At 59.8% G+C, this 20,430-nt stretch overlaps 6 protein-coding genes across 9 annotated transcripts in view; 3 read left to right on the top strand and 3 right to left on the bottom strand.

The window, feature by feature from the left end:
* Positions 1 to 182, bottom strand: part of TUBGCP2 (tubulin gamma complex associated protein 2) — a 35,609-nt gene extending 35,427 nt beyond the window's left edge. For 2 of the 4 annotated variants that reach the window (XM_040606619.1, XM_040606617.1), the window contains exon 1: positions 10 to 155. The gene's annotated coding sequence lies outside the window, so the exon portion shown is untranslated. The other 2 variants (XM_040606618.1, XM_040606621.1) reach the window with 2 other exon arrangements.
* Positions 22 to 8,210, top strand: ZNF511 (zinc finger protein 511). The gene is made up of 7 exons (XM_040606681.1): positions 22 to 432; positions 661 to 734; positions 1,531 to 1,732; positions 1,893 to 2,017; positions 3,353 to 3,538; positions 6,939 to 7,010; positions 7,745 to 8,210. The coding sequence occupies exons 1-6, from the start codon at positions 22 to 24 to the stop codon at positions 7,006 to 7,008; spliced, it is 1,068 nt and encodes a 355-aa protein (XP_040462615.1). The 3' UTR covers positions 7,009 to 7,010; positions 7,745 to 8,210.
* Positions 8,211 to 10,339: 2,129 nt separating this feature from the next.
* LOC121093503 (translation initiation factor IF-2-like) lies at positions 10,340 to 12,793 on the top strand. Its single transcript, XM_040605889.1, has 4 exons — positions 10,340 to 11,254; positions 11,706 to 11,784; positions 11,891 to 11,949; positions 12,411 to 12,793. Exons 1-4 carry the CDS (start codon positions 10,464 to 10,466, stop codon positions 12,661 to 12,663), a joined length of 1,182 nt encoding a protein of 393 aa, XP_040461823.1. The 5' UTR covers positions 10,340 to 10,463; the 3' UTR covers positions 12,664 to 12,793.
* A 391-nt stretch (positions 12,794 to 13,184) lies between these two features.
* On the bottom strand, positions 13,185 to 15,334 carry ECHS1 (enoyl-CoA hydratase, short chain 1). The gene is made up of 8 exons (XM_040605888.1): positions 15,199 to 15,334; positions 14,463 to 14,660; positions 14,256 to 14,383; positions 14,076 to 14,175; positions 13,863 to 13,967; positions 13,658 to 13,777; positions 13,504 to 13,571; positions 13,185 to 13,416 (listed from the first exon to the last, which is right to left on the bottom strand). Exons 1-8 carry the CDS (start codon positions 15,317 to 15,319, stop codon positions 13,351 to 13,353), a joined length of 906 nt encoding a protein of 301 aa, XP_040461822.1. The 5' UTR covers positions 15,320 to 15,334; the 3' UTR covers positions 13,185 to 13,350.
* Positions 15,335 to 15,444: 110 nt separating this feature from the next.
* On the top strand, positions 15,445 to 17,169 carry SPRN (shadow of prion protein). Its single transcript, XM_040605890.1, has 2 exons — positions 15,445 to 15,917; positions 16,448 to 17,169. Exon 2 carries the CDS (start codon positions 16,458 to 16,460, stop codon positions 16,866 to 16,868), a length of 411 nt encoding a protein of 136 aa, XP_040461824.1. The 5' UTR covers positions 15,445 to 15,917; positions 16,448 to 16,457; the 3' UTR covers positions 16,869 to 17,169.
* A 335-nt stretch (positions 17,170 to 17,504) lies between these two features.
* Positions 17,505 to 20,380, bottom strand: MTG1 (mitochondrial ribosome associated GTPase 1). Its single transcript, XM_040605887.1, has 11 exons — positions 20,154 to 20,380; positions 20,021 to 20,085; positions 19,653 to 19,757; positions 19,478 to 19,558; positions 19,152 to 19,208; positions 18,842 to 18,932; positions 18,668 to 18,729; positions 18,348 to 18,444; positions 18,060 to 18,141; positions 17,808 to 17,920; positions 17,505 to 17,692 (listed from the first exon to the last, which is right to left on the bottom strand). Exons 1-11 carry the CDS (start codon positions 20,275 to 20,277, stop codon positions 17,595 to 17,597), a joined length of 975 nt encoding a protein of 324 aa, XP_040461821.1. The 5' UTR covers positions 20,278 to 20,380; the 3' UTR covers positions 17,505 to 17,594.
* Between the last annotated feature and the right edge of the window lie 50 nt (positions 20,381 to 20,430).

Consider the following 20,430-nt stretch of genomic DNA (forward strand, 5'->3'; position numbering starts at 1 on the left):
ACTCCTCACCCCTATCACGGGATGCGAGAGCTTCCCAAGAGCCGGGTGACACGGCGGGTCCCTCGGCTTCCCGGCCGCTTCCCACCTCGGCCCGCCCGGGGGGCCCGCGGCTCCCGCGACGGCCGCGGCGGCCCCTGGCAGCGCCTCAGCGCCGGCCCTACCTGCCCGCCCGGAAGTGCCGCCGCCGGCGACCGGAAGCGCGACCCGCGCGTGCGCACTCCCCCCGCGGCAGCCGCCCGGCCGCGCGCCCCGCCCCCCCGCGCCCGGCGCCATGCTGCGGCTGCCGGCCGGGCTGCACCGCCGACTGCGGGAGGGGCCGCCCCCCGCCCCCCGCGCCGCCCCCCGCCCCGCGCCCCGCCGGCCCCGCCGGCCCCGCCCTTCGCCTTCGCCCCCCGCCGCCTGCGCCTCGGCGCGCACCACCCGGTCCTCGAGGTGAGCGGCCGCCGCCGGCGGGCCCGGGGCCTCCCCCGCGCCGGGCGAGCCCCTCGGGTCGGCCCCTGGGCCCGGCCTGTACGGGGAGCGGCGGCCGCGCTGCCTCAGAGTGCCCGCAGGCCTCTCCGCGGCGGCCTGCCTCCGCCGGGCGGCGGGGTCTGCCCTGCCCGGGCGGGGTCTGCCCTGCGAAGGGGCCGGCCTGCCCACCGCCTCGCTCTCCTCTCCTAGGATGGGGACGTGCACAGGCACCTCTACCTCCAGGGTGTCCTCACCAGCCTGGCGGAGGTGGCGGAGAGACCCAAGTAAGTGAGGCCGGGCCCGCCCGCCGCCCTGGCATCGCCCTGACCGGCGGTGCGCCTCCTGGTTCGGGTGTCCCGCGGCGTGTGGCCTGGGTGGCCTGGCGCTGTGGGTGTGAGCCCTGCCTGCTCGCCTTGTACGGGTGCAGGGCTGGGCTGGGTGCTCTTCCACTTGCCTGCGGGCTTTAGAGGCCGTGGATGTGAAATAAGCTAAAAGGGAGAAGGCGTGGATGCGTTGCAAAGCGGTTTGAAAAGGAAAATGAGGTGATACAGTTTGCAAACTGCAGTGTCTTGCTGAAAAGGTCAGAAGTCGGTATTACATGCTGCAGTCAGCTGCCTGTTTGAATACTGCCTTCTTGTGCTTGCTGGATGTGGTGTCATTTCACCGAGAGTTCCCCATAAACACAGAAGGCATCTATAATATATCTGAAAATTGGGATTGTAGCTAAACAAGAGGATTCATGTGGCATGTTATTATTTACCCAGTCTGAATAGTGAGAGAGCTGTGTGGTACAGACAGCCCCAATTGGGAAAGCTAAGCCTGGGAGAGAACATCTGTCTTGCTTTAGAATCAGCTCTTGTATATAAAACTGAGGAAGTACTTTAAGGATTGTGTGAGTTTATCCTACATGCCTGTTAAATAGCATTGGCACAAAGTTTTAAATTCACAGCTGCAACTTTAAGGTAAAACAGCTTATTTCTTGCATTGCTGCTTGTTGTTCATTCTTAATCAAAGCACCACTTAAGAGGAAAAGAAGGCTCTAATTTAATTTGAGATGTGGATGTCCTGATTTTCCCACAGGGTGTCTGAATTCAGTTGTCACATCTCTGGATGCTGCCAGGTCTTTGATACAGTGGAAGGCTACGAGCACCACTACAACACGCTGCACAGGAACGTCTGTTCGTTCTGCAAGCGTTCCTTTCCATCTGGACATCTCTTGGATATTCACATCTTAGAGTGGCACGACTCACTTTTCCAGATAATGGCTGAGAAGCAAAACATGGTGAGTCGCCATGCCTAGCCCTTCGCTCATGGCTGGTGTGCACGGCATGGGTGTGCACCCTTAGAGATTGACAGTTTGGGGAGGGCGCCCATGTCCCCAGCTGACCTCTCTTGCCTTTTCCAGTTATGCCTTTTTGGTTTTTTTCTCCCGTGCCTTTCAGTACAAGTGTTTGGTAGAAGGCTGTGCAGAGAAGTTCAAGAGCAGCAAGGACAGAAAGGATCACTTGGTCACTGTTCACCTTTATCCTGCTGACTTTCGGTTTGATAGACCAAAGAAAGTGAAAAGGTAACTGCAGAACTGCAATAGCTCAGCTGGTTTTCCCCTGTAGAGGCGATGATGTGCTTCTCTGCTGTCACACTTTCTTTCCAGATTAAGCAAGTTTATATCCTAAGAGGCTCAGAAATGATGTTTTCTGCTGCTTGTGAGAACAGGTAAACTTGCAAGTATTTCTGTGGCAATATTTTACTTTATCCTAATGTTGAAGCACGTCTTATTTCTCTCTCCATGTGGCTCCAGGCTCTGCTCCCTCCAAGTGGAAATGTAAAGCCCAGCATCTTGCTGTATTGTTTCCTGCTTTTCTCTCCAACCCTTTGCAATATTCCTGTTCCCCAAAAGCACAAGTAGAGCAGAGGGAGGCTTTGTAAGTTTGGTGATCAGCTTTCTCAGCTGGCCATTCATTTCAAGCACTGCTTTCACCACAGGGATTAATACAAGGACTGATGTTTAACGCTTTCATGAGAAACCTGGGTGATGGGATGGAGACAAGATTTCTTGCCTGGCAGGGTGGTGTGTCCCTGGGATGGGTGCCCAAAGAGATAGGGACTGGGTCTGTGGAGTCTTTCAGAGCTTGCTTGGGTAGCCAGCCTGGTGTGAAGCCTGTTGAACCATCTAGTGCAACCCTCTGCACAGAGGGTTGAACTAGAGACCTTCAGAGCTCCTTTTCTTTCTGTGTGTTAATAGTTAGAAGTGATGTAATGCAGCTCTGAACATGGATACAGCTGATTACAGAAGCAGTGAGGGGATGCGGGAGGCTGTCGGTTACTGCCATCATGTCACAGCCTGACGTTCTGGGGGCAAGTGTGGCAACAAAAAATGAAGTGTGTTCTGGTCCAAACACTTTAGGGTGCAGCAAACTGAAAAGGGAAGAGCTGCTCAAAGACTTTACAAGCAGGCCCAACTGCCCTTTAGTAAAAGTGGCTTGACATTTAGAGAAGAAAGAAACTGCTGGCTGCAAATGCTGCCGACTCCTTAACCAGGGATGAAAAGCTAATGGTCACCTTTGGCTGCAGCATGACATCAGCAGTATGGTACAGTAAAGGACAGTCCTCTCAGGGAATCGAGACCATTGAATGAGTCACGCTTTATGGACTGAAGAAAAGAACCTGGGGACAAATGCAGCAACCCTGAATACTTAAGTAGAAACTCGTACAAGCCTATCATGCAGCTCTCAAGCAGCCTTTTTGGCTGCTCCTGGTGGTTTGCACAGCCAAACTGTGCCTCTGTGCACTAACTCACCCAAGTCGGGACTTCACCTGTTTCATCATAAATTAACTTCAATTTCCTTTGCTCTGGGCTTACGTGGCAGGTACTGAGAAAGGATGTACAATTTTGTCTCTACAGTGGCCCCAAGCATGTGAGCTCTCCCACGAAGCAGGGTGCCTGCGTGCCAGCAGATGTGAGCATGGAGACATCGGAACAGTTCCAAGTGGACCCCATGGAAATAGGGCCCAGTGAGAACATGGAGATCCCTCAGCCTGCAGCCAGCCCTGGACCCTCAGTGCCAGAGAAACGACTGTATAAATCCAGGTCTGTACTGTTGTCTTGCACAGGCAAAAATTTCTGGGGCTGGGACTGTATCATCTTAACTGCATTTTGCAGTGCCTAGTGCAGGATGGCTCGGTATTTCTGTGTTGAAGATAAAAGAGGTAGGATTTCCATGTATGTTTTCAAAGCCATTCTTCAAAGAGAAAAGCATAAACAAGGACAGAGTGTGCCTATTACATGAAAGCTGTGTCAGTAAGCCTCTGTTAGTCTGCCCACCCATGATTTCCTCCCAGGGTACTGCAGAATGGTGTGTATCTGAAGATAATAACTCTCCTAAAATACCTAAACAAGTTTTGTTCCTGCTTTGTAACACTTTCCCTTCCTAGCTGCCTCAGGGCTGAGCTGGTGCCTTTTATTGTAGCTGTCTGTGCTCACATGCAGTCACAGAACAATGCACAAACAAAGGTGAACATCCTACTCTGAATCTTAGGTTTAGCAAGGTCAGAGCAGCATTGCTGTTTTATTGTGATTTTAGTGGGGGGGGGTTTACATAAAATCTTTACATTGCTTGATGCTGCCTTGACTTTTGAAATCCCCCTTGTTATGTGCTGTAAAACCTGTATGAGATACAAGGTAGCTGTCAAAAGGTCCCATCCTCTTCCCAACACCTGGATCAGTGTCATTTTCTTGATCATTTTAATCATTTCACAGCATAAAGGTTAATACGGTTTTGCCTGAACTATTCCAGTTAGCAAAGGGATTCTTGTGGTTTGTGTTTGCCACATCTGTGACACGCTGGCAGTCTGGAAGCAGCACGTTAAGCCCAGGACTGTGCTGGAGTGCCATGCAAGGGAAACCCACGTCTGTCCTGAGCTCCCTCTCATTTTCACTGGCATTAGCTCAGCCTCTGTAAAATGAGGTAAACGTTGCTGTTTCAGGGCTTTGTAAGGAGTTGCGGAGTCTGAAAGCATCTACAACACACTACAGACAGTTGGATCTGCTTCTGCATGTCATGGTTTGCCTAACAAAATCCTGTCCCTAAGCAGCTGCCATGGTGACATTTTAAATTTCACTGCTTTGTCCAGCATAACAGATTATAAACCAGGAAGAAACCGTTCCTTGAATTCAGTGTGATGCTGCAGGTCAAAAGGAGAATTTGCTGCTGAGAGGCCATGCTTTTACAGCTGCTTCTGCTCTCCTGCTCTTCACAATCATGTCCTTCCACAAAAAAACCCACTGCAACTGTCCATAGAATCATTTATAGATTGGAAAAGGCCTTTGAGATCGTCAAGTCCAACCTGTTAACCCAGGACTGCCAAGTCCAGCACTAAACCATGTCTCTAAGCACCACATATATTTTTAACACCTTCAAGGATGGTGATTCTACCACTTCCCTGGGCAGCCTGTTCCAATGCTTCATCTCCCTTTCAGTGAATAAGTTTTTCCTAATATCCAATCTAAACCTCCCTGGGGGTAACTTGAGGCCATTTCTTCCTGTCTGTCGCTTGTTACCTGGGAGAAAAGATTGACCCCCACCTGCCTACAGCCTCCTTTGAGGTAGCTCCTGGATGTAACTCCATCTACTACCACTCTTTGGGCTCAGCTGTCCAGCCAGCTTTTTACCCAGCACAGAGCACACCTGTCCAAGTCATGAGCAGCCAGTTTCTCCAGGAGAATGCTGTGGGAAATGGTGTGAAAGGTTTTACTTAGGTCCAGGTAGACAGCATCCACAGCCTTCCCCTCATCCCCTAGGCAGGTCATCTTGTTGTAGAAGAAGATGAAGTTCGTCAAGCAGGACCTGCCTTTCACAAACCCATCCTCGCTGGGCCTGATCCCTCAGTTGTCCTGCACATGCTGTGTGATGGTGCTCAGGATGAGCTGCTCTATAGCCTTCCCTAGCACCAAGGTCAGGCTGACAGGCCTGTAGTTCCCCAGATCCTCCTTCCTGCCCTTCTTGTAGGTGGATATCACAAGACTGGCTGATGTCCAGTCTTCTGGGACCTCCCCAGTTAGCCAGGACTGTTGATAAATGATGGAGAGTGGCTTGATGAGCTCCTCTGCCAGCTCCCTCAGTGTCCTCGGGCAGATCCCATCTGGCCCCATAGACTTGTGCCCATTTAAGTGGAGCAGCAGGTCACTGACCGTTTCCTCCTGGACTGTGGGGACTTCATTGTGCTCCTCCTCATCCCCATCTTCCAGCTCAGGAGGCTGAGTTCCCAGAGGGAAGCTGGTCTTACTGGTAAAGACTGAGGCACAGAAAGCGTGAAGTACCTCAGCCTTTTCCTCGTCTTTTGTGGCAGTGTTCCCTGCTGCATCCAATACAGGGTGCAGATTCTCCTTGGCCCTCCTTTTGATTCCAATGCGTTTGTAAAAATGTTTTTTGTTATCTGTTACGGCAGCAGCCGGCCTGAGCTCTAGCTGGGCTTTTGCCTCTCTGATCTGCGCCCTGCATAACCTCACAACATCCTTAGAGTCCTCCAGAGGGGCCTGCCCCTTCCTCCAAAGGTGGCAGACTCTCCTTTCTCCCTGAGTTCCAGCCAAAGCTCTGTCCAGCCAGGCCAGCCGGCAGTGTCTTTGGGCACATGGGGACAGCCTGCTCCTGCGCCTTTAAGACTTCCCTCTTGAAGAATGCCCAGCCTGCCTGGGCCCCTTGGCCCTTCAGAACTATCTCCCAAGGAACTCTGCCAACCAGGCTGTTAAGCAGGCCAAAGCTGGCCCTCTGGAAGGCCAAGGTAGCGGTTCTGCAGATCCCCCTCCTTACTTCTCTGAGAGCTGAAAACTCTTGTAATCTCGTGATCACTATGCCCGAGATGTCCTCTGACCACTGCACCACCCACCAGTCCTTCCCCGTCTGTTAACAGCAGGTCCAGTGGGGCATCTCCCCTGGCCGGCTCACTGCCCAGCTGTGTCAGGAAGTTATCTTCTGCACGCTCCAGGAACCTCCTAGGCTGTTTCCTCTCCGCTGTGTTGTATTTCCAGCAGACATCTGGTAGGTTTAAATCCCCCACAAGAACAAGGGCCAGTGATCATGAGACTTCTTCCCTCTGCTTGTAGAATGTTTCATCTACGTCTTCTTGACAACCACCTTTCTTTTCCTCTTAGCAAAGCTGGTCATGATGCGTGGGGTTGACTGACTCCCTGGAACTCTCCCTGTGTTCTTCCCTAGAACATAGCTAATGGCTTACTACATTTTATGATACCTTACACCTGGCTGTAAAGAGAGGAGAGGCCTCCAGAACATAAGTGAAATGTGCAGAATAAACAGGAAAACAGACCAGTATTTCACTGATTTTTTTAATTACACTTTGGTGGTTTAGATGTCCTGCTCCTCTGATACTTTGTTCTTCCTACTGTGGGAGCCTGAAATGCTACACAAGACATATATTCTGTGGGCTGCAAGAGGTGGGCTGTTAACATGTATTAAAGCTGTCTCCCTTTCCAGGATCCCATCCACAATTTGCTTTGGACAAGGTGCTACCCGAGGATTTAAAGGACCAAGGAAGAAAGTCTGAAGGTCAGTGCACCAGATTAGTGCAAGATGAGAAGGTGCCAGCCACTGCTGCCTGCAAATGTTAGTGATGGCACCATGGTCAAGCAGGGGTATTTGCAGTTGTGTGCGAGGGTCCCGCTCCATACAGGGAAGGCAGAAGGGGGAAAACAGGGATAGTGCAGCAGCAGTTTGGATACATCAGTACCATGGGAGGTGCTTTGCTGCAGGCCTTTGTGTCTCTGTACCACCTCCCTTTAGCAGCATTTCAGAGCCAACTCATGCTTATATTTATCCTTCCTGAGACACAACATTATCTTTTCTGATCCCCTCTGAAATCAAACTACAAATAAATTTATCTGCCTTTGTGCTGTGAGGGTTTGTATCTCATCAGTGCCAGGACCACTCCGGGCAGCAGTGGCTTTCTAGATAGATGGTCACATCTTGCCTGATCTTGCAAATGTTAAATGCTGTTCTGAAACTCGAGGCAGCTGCAGACATTGCACAGGCTTTGTGAAAAACTTGCAGGGGTTCACTGCCAAAAACGCAGCAGGGATAACACCAAGCAAAATAATACTGTCTTCCCTCTTCCTGCAGGAAGCCCTGCATCCCCCCAGCCTCCTCAGCTGGACTGGTGGCAGGGTGTCGTGCTTCCTTGCCAGCCCTGTTTGCACAAGGGAGAATCAAAATAAAATTCAGAGGAAGAGCGGTGTACATTACAATAATTAATTCTTTAATTTCATTCATTCATTTTCTTACAGAGTTTTTAAAAGCTCCCAGCAAGGACAGCCCTTGGGATAGCCCACAGACGTGGGGCAGGTTGAACTCCGCATTAGTAACTCACAGAAAGAGTCTCAGACTGCAGTGGAGCACTGCACTGTGGAGGTGAGAGCAAATCAGCTGCTGGAGCTGAGACTATGCAGGATTTTTATTTTTTTTTGGTCTTTTTGGGGAAAAAACATTCAAGAAACTCCAAGACAAAATCTGCTGACTGTGTGGAAGCTGGAACCACTGACAAAAAGAGAAAAGAAAACGGAAAACCAATGTCCTTAATTCTGACCCTTTCCTTCTCACTGAAGTCTTGTTCCATTCCCCTGTGCTTACTCTGAAACTCATGCAAAAGGTTTTCCTGGTCCAGGAAAAGCATGCTGGTGCCATGCAGCTGATTTCCACGGGGAGTTAAAGTGACTTCCAACTAGGTGAATAAATAAAGGAATTTTTACATAATCGCTTCATCGAGAATTTAAATGCTGTTCTGAAGCCCAGGCAGAGTCAGATGTGAAGAATGAATTTCTTGTTACTCCAAATACCCCCAAAATCGAGTTGAGATGGAGATTCATCTTTCCCTTCCTTTTTAATCTCATCCTGCCAGGAGTAAAGATTGATGGGAAACACAGAGCCAGGCTCAGCATGCTGCCACCAGGTCTTTGGGTCCTATTGAATCATAACGCTTATAAAATTGTCCACCATAAAGGAGAAAAAAGAGGTTGATGGAACAACATTTATTCAAGAAGCTTAGGATCTATAATTGCTTTTTTTCCCTTCCCCCTCTCTGGGAAGAACAAGGGATAAAAAGGACTTTGAAAAATTCTTGCGAATAGGAGCAGGGAATGGTGCTTACAGAGATGGAGGAGATTTCCCTGGGAGTTTAAAATGCTTTGCTCTGTTTAAAACTTGGCCAGCTTGTCTGGCCTTAATACTTGCTCCTCAGCCTGTGGAGAGAGCTGTCTCCAGCAGGAAGACCCGGATCACTTTGGGAGGAGAGCAGGCAGCCCCAGGAGAGACTGGCTGGCAGAGCGGGGCACGGGGTGGGGTAGTGTCTGCTGCCAGGCCAAAGGGGCAGGAGCAGGCATGGAGGGAGGGAAGGAAGGAGGGATGAGGGAGGGAGGGATGGAAGGAGGGAGGACAAGAGGGAGGCCTAGGTGGGGAGAGAGGGGAGCAGTCAGCTAGAGCGCAGAGCCACCCATGTACCCATGCCCCGTGCATGCGCACACACACACACCCCCTGCCCCATACCCATACTCCTGTGCAGACCTGTACACACACGCCAGTAACCACAGTCCTGGTTGCGCACACCTCTGCACCCACGCAGCCCACAGGCACCCCCACGGACACATGCAGACGCCCCTGTACGCACGCACACCTCCCAGCAGGCACGCCCCCTGCACACACTGCGGCCTCTCCCCACCACCACACACACACCTTGCACCCCACAGCCACCCAGGCACGCACACCTCATACACACCTCCACGCCTCTCCGAGCACATGCCCCCCGCACCTCCACACCTCTCTGTGCACAGCCCCCCCCCAGCAGGCTGCTGGTCCCACACAGACTGGCCATGGGACCAGGGAAGACCAGGCTGTGTCACCACCTTTGTGGCTGCCACCCTGGTTCTCCTGCCCCATGCCTCCCAGTGGCTTCTCTCAGCAGGGACCAGCAATGATCAAAAATCACTTTTGAACACTGGAAGCCCCTCACTGGGCTTTTTTCCCCCCCACTGGAAATTTGAAGCGGGCACCATGCCCTGGAGATGCCTGCAGGCTTTGGCCTGTGATGGTACAAAGATCACACAGCAGCAGCCCGGATCTGCTCTCCTTTACATGTTTGTGTCCAAAGTTCCTGCCAGGAAATTCCTTCCTTCCTTTTTTCCAGACTCCGTGTGTCTGGAGTGGCTGCCCTTGCTATTAAAAACAAAATAAAAATTGCAGTTACACCCTCAAGGCTCATGGCTAGCTCTCTTCTGCGTTACCAACTTTTTCCCAGAGTCTATGGGCAAGTGTTTCCCACCTGGCCAGTGGCTTTCAAAAAATCCTTATTTCAAGCCGAAACTTGGATTTCCCTTTGGTTTTTTTTTCCCTTGTGGGGTTTGCTGTAAGTAAAATTTTCCAGCCCCCTGCTTTCTGTGCAGGCAGGAGCAGGCAGTTACCCAGCAGAGGCCATCAGAAGGACACATGCTGGTTGGACATACACAGATGCACACGCTGGCAAACCACCGCGTGTGAGCAAAGGCACGCGTGGAACAGGACTCGAGCAGCACACATGCACATACCCCCTGGCATGACCCATGTGCATGTACACATGTGCACAGCAGATGCACACACACAGCATGCACATGCATTTGCAGCCAAGCACATCCATGGCCCAAGATGCACATGAACACAAGCACAGTGAATGCACAGAAAAGCACGCTATGCACCTGCACCGAGCTTTGTGGTGCAACCAGGAGAACTTGCAGATTCAGGAACAGGATGTAGCATCACTGAGCAGCCAGGAAGCCACAGGGGTGGCTTGAGCAGCCTGGGGCATCAAAGAAGTCCCGAAGCTGGCAGGGGAGCAGGCGGAGGGGGGGGGGGGGGGGGGGGGGTCGGGGGGGTGAGGGGTCGGGGGGCAGCCATGGCGCTGGATGGCGCTTTATTGAAGCCGATCCGTTTGCTGCGTCACTGCCGAGCAAACGCCAGTGCCTGGCAGCCCGGTGGGAGATGTGTGCCTGCACCCGCACGCAGCGGGCACTGCTGCGCCTTCAGCCCCTGCCTGCCTTGCCGGGACCACCTCCCTGTCCCGCCCGGGGGCCTCGGGGAGACCCATTCCTTGGAGAGGGCTTCGGCCCAGGCGTGCCGCTGCGGCCGCCACCCCGTTGCAGTTTGACTTCAGAGAGCAAATACGGCTCTTCAGCTGTGACGAGTTGGAACAGACCGTGCTCCCATACGGGCCAGGGCCCGGCTGCGCCCTGCGACGCCCCTGCCCACGGCTGGGGGCCAGGCTGGGTGGTCCTGGCAGGCCCCTTCCAACGCCCCCCGGCCACGTCCTGCCGCTGCACGCCCCGCCCGCGGGCCCGGCTGTGCCAACGCGCCTCGTTCTGTGCCGCAGCCGGACCCGGCGCCAGCTCCGAGGGGGCTTCTGGCGGCCCCGCTCTGCTCCCCGCCTGCCCCGGCGCGCGGCCAGGGCTGGCACGAGGCCGCTCGCTCCGTCGCCAAACCGGGACGGCCGAGCCGGGGCGCGGGGACGCCTGTCCCCGGGTGCGCGGGGGGCGCGAACACCCGGGTGCGCGGGGACGCGCGTGCTCCGGTGCACGGGGCAGGGGGGCGCGTGCCCCAGTGCCCGGCGGCGTCACCCGCCGCCCCGCTGCCCCGCGCGGCGCCGGCCCCACCCAGTGCCGCGTGCCGGCCCCACCCCGTGCCGCGCGGGACGGGCGGAGCCGGCGGTGGCCGCAGCCGCCCGCGGGCAAAGTGCGGGGCGAGCGCCGGGCGGCCGCAGGGGCAGCTACGGAGCGGTACGGGGGGCCCGGGCTGGGCTGGGCTGGGCTGGGCGCTGCGGGTCACGGAGGAGCTGTGGGCCCGGACACAGCCTGTGAGCAGGCACTGCGGGTGCGGACAGGCACGGCGGGTGCGGCTGGGACAGCGGGTGCGGGGTGCAGGCAGGGACTGTGGGCGCGGGGTGCAGGCAGGGACTGCAGGTGCAGCTGGGCACTGCAAGTGCAAGGTGCAGGCAGGTGCTCAGCGCAGGCAGATGCAGGCAGCCACCCAGTGCAGGACACAGGTGGGCACTCTGGCCACAGGCAGGTGCACACAGGTGCTGTGGGTGCAGGCTGCAGGCAGGTGCCCTGCATAAAGACATGCAGGCAGACACCATGAGCACAGGGTGGAGGCAGGCGCTTTGGGTGCAGGCAGGCACCAGCCAACACAGCTGCTGCCAATGTGGCTCCTCCGCCAGCTCTCTGCCAGCTCTACAGCCATGCGGCTCTGCAGCATCACCATCCTGCTGGGCGCTGCCCTTCTCCTGCCTGCATCTGGGGGCACCCAGGTGAGCCCCCACCCTCCGCCTCAGTCTCCCACTGTCCCCTGTGGTGAGTGGGGAGACCCATGCGTGATCTGTGCCACCCACCTGGCATCCCCCTCTCTCCCTGCAGGCTCTGAGTGACACAGGGCAGAAGGACCTCGCCATGGAGCAGGATTTGGCCAAGGAAATGTAAGAGGTGGTCACGGGCTCCCTGCACCTTCAGGTGCCCGTACCCTGGCTTATAAAAAACAACAAAGCAACACCCCGAAACATAAAGTGTTCCAGGGGGAAATAAATTTTCCTTGTTGCTTTGTGCCCCCCAAAATTAAGGGGCTCTCAGCTCCATCTTTGCCCCAAATCACCCAAAATCTCAGAGCACTGAGACCCTGGCTGGTTTCCCTTTGCTGGTGGTGGTGGGGGTCTGTGGGTGCTACAGTGCTGATGTCCTGAACTCATCTAGCCCGTGTGCAGGATAAGCAGCTAAATTAGCCTGTTTGCTCCCCGAGATCCTAACTGCAGCTCTGGCAGGTGTGTGTGTCTTGCCAGGTTCCCTGCACCCTGATAGGGTGGGATTCCCCTGGGGCAAGGGGATCTATAGTAACTCTAATGCACTGCAACCCTTCCTTGCTGATTTTGCTCCCCTCTTCCAGCATTCCAGGCATACAAGCTGTGGAGCTGCTGGAGGAGGGTGAGATCTCTGAAGAGGTGGAACCACGTATAAAGGTCATCTCCAGAAGTGTCTGGGCTCGACGGGGTCAGGCGGCACCTGAGGAGGACCGTGACCACCTCTACCACCCTCAGGACAATGCCATGGAGGCCGATGTCCGCGTGCCACCCTGGATGCTGTCCCTGGAGGTGCAGAGTGGCCCAGAGGAGGACCGTGACTATATCCACCACAGCTAAGCAGAAACATCCCTAGGTTGCAAAATGAGGGGTGGGAGCTGGCCCTGCAGCTTCCCAAGGCGACTCATCCCTCACTACCCACTCCTGAGCCGCCCCCCCCCCCCCCCCAATAAACCCATTCCCTGTTCCACATTCTGGTGGGCTCCTCATTACTACTAGAAACCTACCATTAAGTGCAGGGCCCCCACATCTGGGAGATCCCCCTCCTTGGGCTCGCCCCAAGATCCCAAGCAGGGTGAGGATGATGCCTTGGGGCAGGGGACTCAGCCCATCACGCTGGCCTTCAGTCCAGTCCAGGCAGGGCTGAGATTGGGCAAACTCAGCACACCGGTGCTGTGCCCAAGAAGATGCCACAGCCTGTCCCCTCCCCCGGGGACACACAGACCTACTGGTTCACAAGGCTGCTCTTGCCCAGTCCAGCACCTGTGAGCAACGTGACAGGGGGTGTGTGGTGTGTGTGAGTGAACCCCAACATTTCACAGCTCAGGGGGGACCCCAGAGCAAGGATATCCCATCTCCCGTCAGCGCCAGGAAAACCTTTTAATAGTGATGGCAAAGGTGGTCCTTGCTGCTGGTTGTCTCACCCCACACACGTATCGCTCGCTGCCAGGTCCCGGACCCCTCCGTGGGGTGACACAGGGGGTTGATGAGCAGCAGGCAGCCGTGGTAACCTGCACCACCCTGGGCTCAGCTGTCAGTGAAGTTTGCCTTGCGCTTCTCCACAAATGCTGTCATCCCCTCCTTGCGGTCGTCCTGTGATGAGTGGAGAGGTGAGGTTGGGAGGGGGGGCTGCAGCAGCCCTGCTATCCCCCCATGTAACGGGGCCATGCCTCTACTCACGGTGGCAAAGGTGGCGTAAAAAAGCCTCTTCTCTGTCCTGGTCCCCTCGGCCAGCGTGGTCTCAAAGGCTGAGAGCAAGGGAGAAGTTGGGGACACCCCGCTGCCTGGCCCCGCAGCCCCCCAGAAGGTTCCCCATTGGCCCCCCAGCCCCTACCAGCATTGACCGACTCTTTTGCCATGGCAGCCACCAGCTTGGAGTTGTTGGCGATCTTCTCGGCGCAGGCGATGGCCGCGTCCAGCAGCTTATCCACAGGGAAGACTTTGCTGACCAGACCTAGGATGGGTGGTGGGAGGTGGTGGGGTGGGGGCATGGCTCCCCACTAAACCCCCACAGTGCCCGGGCTGGCCCACCACCCTACCTGCCTCTTTTGCCTCTGCTGCTGAAATCCGGTCCCCAGTGAGAACCATCTCCATTGCCAGCGACTTCCCCACTGCCCTGGTCAGCCTCTGAGTCCCTCCAGCACCTGGAGTCATTCAGGGAAGGTAAAGGTCCAGAGAGGGATTACCCGGGTGTCCCCGCTGTCTCTGCTCTGGCCGGGGTGGACCCTACTTGGTGGGTGCCCCCTGCTCACCTGGGATGGTGCCCAGAAGGATTTCGGGTTGCCCGAACTGCGCCTTCTCCCCAGCATAGATGATGTCGCACATCATGGCCAGCTCGCACCCGCCACCCAGCTGGGACAGGGGAGGAAGAGGGGGGTCAGGGGGTGCTGGGGCTGAGCCGGGAGGTGCAGGGAGAGTGGGAGGGGACTCACAGCATAGCCATTGACGGCGGCGATGATGGGCTTGCGGACAGTGGAGACCTTGTCCCAGCCAGCGAGGAAGCCACCGCTGTAGCACTGCTGGAAGGTTTTATTCTGCATCTCCTTGATGTCTGCGCCAGCTACGAAAGGCAACAGGGTGGGACACCGAACACCCTCCACCCCCTAAAATCCACAGAGGGGCGAGGCACCCCGCCCTACCTGCGAAGGCTTTCTCGCTGCCGGTGATGACAATGGCCCCCACCTGTGGGTCGTTCTCCAGCGTGTCCAGTGCCCGCCGCAGCTCCTCCATCAGCCCCTCGCAGAGGGCATTCAGCGCCTGCGGCCGGTTCAGCCGGATCAGGCCCACGCTCTGCCGTGCTCCCGTCTTCTGCACCGCCAGGTACTGGAACAGGGCCCCTGCCGCCGCCCCGGGCACCGTCCGGTTAGGCAGCTGGTTGCCTGCAGCCGGGTGAGAATCGCCCGCCCGCCCCGCTGCGGCAAGGCCCCGGGCGCTGCCGCGACCCCGCGCTATTTTAAGGCGACCTTCAAGGCGGCGGGTGCGTGCCAGCGGGGCCTGGCAGCCAGCCCGCCGTCACCTCGGGGCCTGGGGGCTCGGCCCCGCGGGGCGTTCCCGCTGCGATCCTGGCCCCGGCAGGTGCAGCCCAGCGACCAGCGCACGCCGAGCCGGCGTGCCGTGCTGGGGGGCCCCGGTGCACGCTGCAGGCACCCCGTTGCAAGGTGCTGGCAGGATGCACGGTGCTGGGACCGTACGTGGCCCGATGCGCGATGCTAGGACCCTGGTACGTGGTGCCACAGCCCGTACGTGACCGCAGGGACCCGGTGCCAGGCCCCACGCAGGGCGCCGAGACCCGGTGCCCGGTGTTGACGCCCCGGTGCATGGCGCCTGCTCCCCACCGCCAGGGGCCCCCCGTGCCCGCCCCGGTGCCCCGCTCACCGGCGCTGCAGGCCCGCGCCCCGAGGAAGGGGCGGGGCGGCGACGGGACCAGCGCGCGGCGGCGCGCGGCGGCGGCGGCGGTGGCGGCGGGGCCGAGGAGCGCGCGCAGCGAGCCGGCCATGGCGGAGCGCTGAGCAGCAGCCCCGCCCCGCCCCTCCGCCCGCTGTCGCTCCGCCCCGCCCAGGGCCCATTGGCCGAAACGGCCCCGCCCCGCAGCGTGCCAGCCCCATTGGTCGAGGCCGTGCCTCCGCGCCCCGCCCCTGGCGCGCTGCTCGGGGGCCGGGCCGCGGCCGTGGGACCTACGGCCCCGTGGCCGGAGCAGGCCGCGGGGGAGGGGCTCCCGGGCCCGCGCCCATCGGGCCTGGTGGCGGCGGCGCTGCCGTCCTGCCCGCGTCCCCGCGCCGCGGGACGCGAGTGGGTCCCAGGCTGGGCTGGGAGCGTTTAGCGGCGCCGCGGGGCGGGACCGCTGGGGGTGGGGGGGGGCGCTTCCTCCGCCGCTTCCCGCGGCTGCACGCACCGCCACGGGCGGCCCGGCGTGGACGCCGTGCCCCGCTCCCTCCGCGCGCGCCCCCTGCCGCCGCGCGGCCCCAAGCACGCGCCCCCACCCCCGCGCGTGGAGTGGCGGCGGAGGGGGGGGCGCGGCGGCTTTGAGCGCGCGGCGGCGGGAGCGCGGCCGGGGAGGAGCGGAGCGGAGCGAGCCAGCGGCAGCCCCGGGCCGGGTGAGCCCCGCGGGCGGGGGCGGCGTGCACGGTGCCGGCGGGGGGTGGTGACGGGGGGGGGGGAGGGACGGACACGGACACGACACATGCGGGCCGCGTGTGTGCGCGGTGTGTGCGCGGCGTGCCCCGGAGCGTGCCTGAGCGCGTGAGCAACGTGCAGTCACGGCGTGCGCGTGTGCGAGCCCTGCGCGGGGGCGCCCAGGGCTGCAGCCGGGTGCGGGCGCACGCCGGGGCGCGGAGGTGCATGCAGCTCGTGCAGGCGCGTGCACAGGCGCGCGTCCAGTGTGCATGGCTGAGTGTGCACGCACGCGCGAGGGCACGCCGTTTCCGCGTGGGGGCGAGAGCGCATTTATGCCACCCGCGGGCTGTGGCGTGACACGCGTGTGCCAGCCAGGCACGCGCGCTCAGCCTGCGCGTGTGCCCGCGTCTCGCGCAGGGGGCGAACCGCCGCCCGCCCCTCCCGCACGCGTCCGCGCGGGGCACACGCGTGCGCACCCGCGGCTGAGCGCCGGGGCTCTCCCTCTGCCCAGGTGAGGCGGGATGCGGCGCGGCGCGGCGGCTTGCTGGGCGGTGATGCTGCTGGCCGCCGCCTTCTGCGACACGGCGGCCGGCAAGGGCGGGCGCGGCGGAGCCCGGGGGGCCGCACGCGGCGGGGCCCGGGGGGCCGCCCGCGGCCGGGTGAGGGCGGCGCCGCCCCGCTACGGCTCGGCCGGGGCGGCCCTGCGGGTGGCGGGGGCGGCGGCGGCCGGAGCGGCGGCCGGCGTGGCGGCGGGGGCGGCCCTGCGCCGGGCCCGGCTGGCCGGCGAGCTGGAGTCAGGCGCCGGCGTCGAGTACCGCGACGGCAACTGGACGGGCGCCGCCGGCGCGTGGACCTCCGCCGCCCCGGCCCGGGACCCGCCGGGCTGGGCCGTGCCCTGGCTCTGCCCCCTGGCCGCCGTCCTCCGCCGCTGAAGGCTTCGGGGAACCTGACCGTGCCCGGTGCAGCTACCGATGCCGTGAGGACCGGCCGCCCCCCGGGGCCCAGCCCGCCCCCCTGGGCTAGCAGTGGCTCCCAGGGCTGCACCCACCCAGCGCCCGATCTCACCCGGTCACCCACCGCCAGTGGGGCAGGACCCCGCGGGAAGTCCCTCCACCACCTGCACCCCCAACCCCCAACCCCGCCGGCTCGGGCACCCCGTTTGCACCGCTCTTCTGTACGTGGGTCTCAGCGTCTGGAGGACGAGGAGGTGGCAATAAAAATGGGCAGAAAGCAGGTGTGGCTGGATGCGGGGCAAGGGGCTCAGGATGGGGACCCTGGCGTGGCCGGCTGTCACCCCAGCACCCTGCTCACAGAGGCTTTGTCTCAGGATGGAGGTCCCAGACACGGCCCAGATTGCAGCGAGAAAATGGCTCCCCCGGCAGGGGATTTGTCCCCACTGGAGGCAGCAGCCCTGCCCCTCCTGGGTGGGTGCCACACTCCCCAAGGAGAGCAGCACCCTGTGTGGTGACACTGCAGGGCAGCCACCACAGCGCACCCTCACCACACACCACGGGGATCCTGCCCTTCTGCCCTCCCCTGCAGGAGCCTGGGGTCCAAAACTGGGGACAGCCCCTGCAAAGCCACTTTAATCACATCCCGGAGCTCCACGACAGGGTGTCCTCAGCCCATGCAACTGCCTCTCCCCCAGGGGACAAGTCTCAGTCCAGTGTCACTTTGCCCAGGTGTCCTGCCCGGAAATCCCGCAGGAACTCATAGGCAGCTGCTGAGTAGTTGAGCGTCGTCATGTTGACATTGCCTGGAGATGGGGGCAGTGGAGGCAGGAGGCGTCAGCAGAGCCTGGAGCCGCTGCAGGATCCCCAAAAGCCTTGCCTCCCGCACCCCAGGCAGCAGAGGTCTCCCAGAGCGCTCACCCGTGCCCGTCAGCACTTTCACCTTCTGCGTCCTGCCCTGGGCAAGGGCCACACGCCTCAGCACAAGCTCGATGTTGTCGCAGGCCTCGGCCAGCCCGTAGCGCCGCACGTACCTACCGAAGGAGGTGGCTTACACCCTGCCAGCATCACCTCTCCCCTCCCAGTTCCCCAGGGATCGCTTCTCCACCACCCACTTGGAACCACAGGCAGTGGACACAGCCTGGGGCTGTCTCTGGTTCCCTGCCAGCTCACCCAAACTGCTGCCACTTGTTCAGGGTGTACAGGAGGTAGTCAGCCATGATGTCCTCCCCCACCAGGTGGTCACGGATGGCTCCTGGAAAAAAGGGTCAAGCCCCAGGTCCCCAAAGCCCTGTTTCAAGCCCCAGCCACCCCTCCTGCCGTCCACATGCCACCTGTGGCAGCTTGCACCAGCCTGGGAAGACTGAGCCAGCAGACTGCCGCCCCAGCCCTGGGTACCAGACCCAGCCAGGGCTTGAAGCCACGTTTAGGGAGTTCCCCTGGCCACAGCCTCCACCTCACCACACAGCGCCAGCTTCATGCCCGTCTCCACATCCCCCAGCTTTGGAGGCAGCACACCAGGCGTGTCCACCAGGTACATCAAGGGCTTCTCGCAGACCTGGGATGGGGGGAGGCAGGGTGATTAGGATGCTAGGCTCCCTTGACACAGCTAATGAGCCAGGTGTTGAGCTCTTTTGTTATAAGGTCTTGCTGGAAAGGGGACCTGAGCAACCCTTTCAGATCAGCTCTGCGTGCCTCCAGGTTTCCCAGAACTCCTGCAAGAGGACGCAGGGATGCAGAGGCCAGCACCTACCCAGAAGGCTGTGCTGCAGGGACGGTACCTGGATTCTGGTCAGTACTGCCTTGGTGATGCCTGGCTCGCCACCGACTGCAGTGGCTTTTCCTTTGGGGAAAGGAGAGACACAGTCAGAGATGCAAGCAACACTGTGCCCTGCCATGTGCTTCACAGCTGTGCCACTGGCTCATTCCTAAGCCCAGGCACCATGGAGAAATACCCTTTTTGAGGTGCAGCCTCCGCAGGGAGTTGATGAGTGAGGACTTGCCCACGTTAGGCACGCCGATCACCAGGATGCTGTACTCAGTGCTCTGGAAGTGAGGACGATACAGGCAGAAAGCAGCTAGTTATTGGCCGGCCACCCACCCCAGGAGCAACGGTCAGCTGCACCACTAAAACAACCCAGTCTTTGCCAGCGCTTCGGGTATGTGTGTGAGCAGCCTCGTCCCTTCAGCTGGAGAGGGGGTGACCTGCAGATGGCCACCCTGACTCCTTGTTCATGCACTGTCACTCTCACTGCTGCATCTCACCTCGGCCCTGTGGTAGCGTGGGTTGTTGCTCACCAGCTTGGCAACCAGGGGAACAATCTGCAGAGAAACACGGAGAAGGGCTGTAACTGTGGCTCTGTGCCCAAGTTGGTAGCAGCCACTCGCTCAGAGGACACCGTGCCAGGAGGATGCACAAAATGAGGGCAAAGCAAAAGATGGGGCGCCTTGGGTAAGCTGGAAGTGAAGACTGGTCTGGACACCAGTGCCACCACCTCACAGTGGGGCACTGAGGCCTCTGCATGGGGCTGGGATATCAGCGCGTGGCCCTCAGCTGCTGGCAGCAAGGAGCAGGGCTACTGGCCCATTACCTTCTTGACGTTGCTATCGTGCTGGCAGTCAGTGAAGACAACGTGTGAGCATCCCTGCTGCTTCAGGTACTCCAAGACTGTCTGAAGGGGACAGGCAGAGGCACTGCTGGCACCTGCCCGCAGCAACCCACAGACTCCCAGCCAGCCAGCCCGCCCGCCGTGTCCCGGTGCTCACCGGCTGCCGGTGGGGATCAGCCAGGTCCATCTTGTTCAGCACTAGGATGTGCGGGCGGATGCCCAGCACCTCCTGCAGCATGGGGTTACGGCCCGACAGTGGGAGGTAATTGCCACTAAGGAAAGTGACCGTGTGCTGGCATGGGAGCAGGTACTGGGCGGACCAGTGGGGGGTGGGGCAGGGTGTCGGGGAGTTGGGGGGGGCTGGTGTGGAGCTGTAAAGGGGTACGGGACAGGCCTGGTGGGAGACAGGACAGCTGGGGCACGGAGGCGTGGGTGAAGTGACGGACACACCGGTGCAGGGGGCGGGGTCCTGCTGCCCCGGGGGACACCCGGGGCCGGGGGATGAGAAGCCGTACCGGAGGATATGCGAGCGTCGTGCACCTCGATGAGGCAGTCGGCCTGCCGCAGCGAGGCCCGCATCTTCCGCAGGCCTGCAACACAGCGCCGGGTGAGCGCGGCGGCAGGGGGAGGGCCAGCCCGCCCCACTCCCACCCCTCACCTTTCACCATGTGCCCCGGGAACCAAGAGGCCACATCGCGGCCGCCGAAATCGAAACGCTCCCTGAACTTGCCGGGCACCGACACGGATGCGGCCGCCCGCAGCGCTCCCGCCCATCCTCTCATGGCGGCAGCGCCCCTTCGGCCGCGTCACATCCAGCGCGACGCGCGGGGGAGCCGGATACGCGACGCTGAGGGGTGCGGCCTCCTCAGCGCCATGGCGGAGCCTACGAGGGGGCCGACGGTGGGCCCTGGCGGCACGGGGGGTGCCGGGCCCCG

The sequence above is a fragment of the Falco naumanni genome, chromosome 9 (assembly GCF_017639655.2).
Source record: "Falco naumanni isolate bFalNau1 chromosome 9, bFalNau1.pat, whole genome shotgun sequence".
Classification (NCBI taxonomy): domain Eukaryota; kingdom Metazoa; phylum Chordata; class Aves; order Falconiformes; family Falconidae; genus Falco; species Falco naumanni.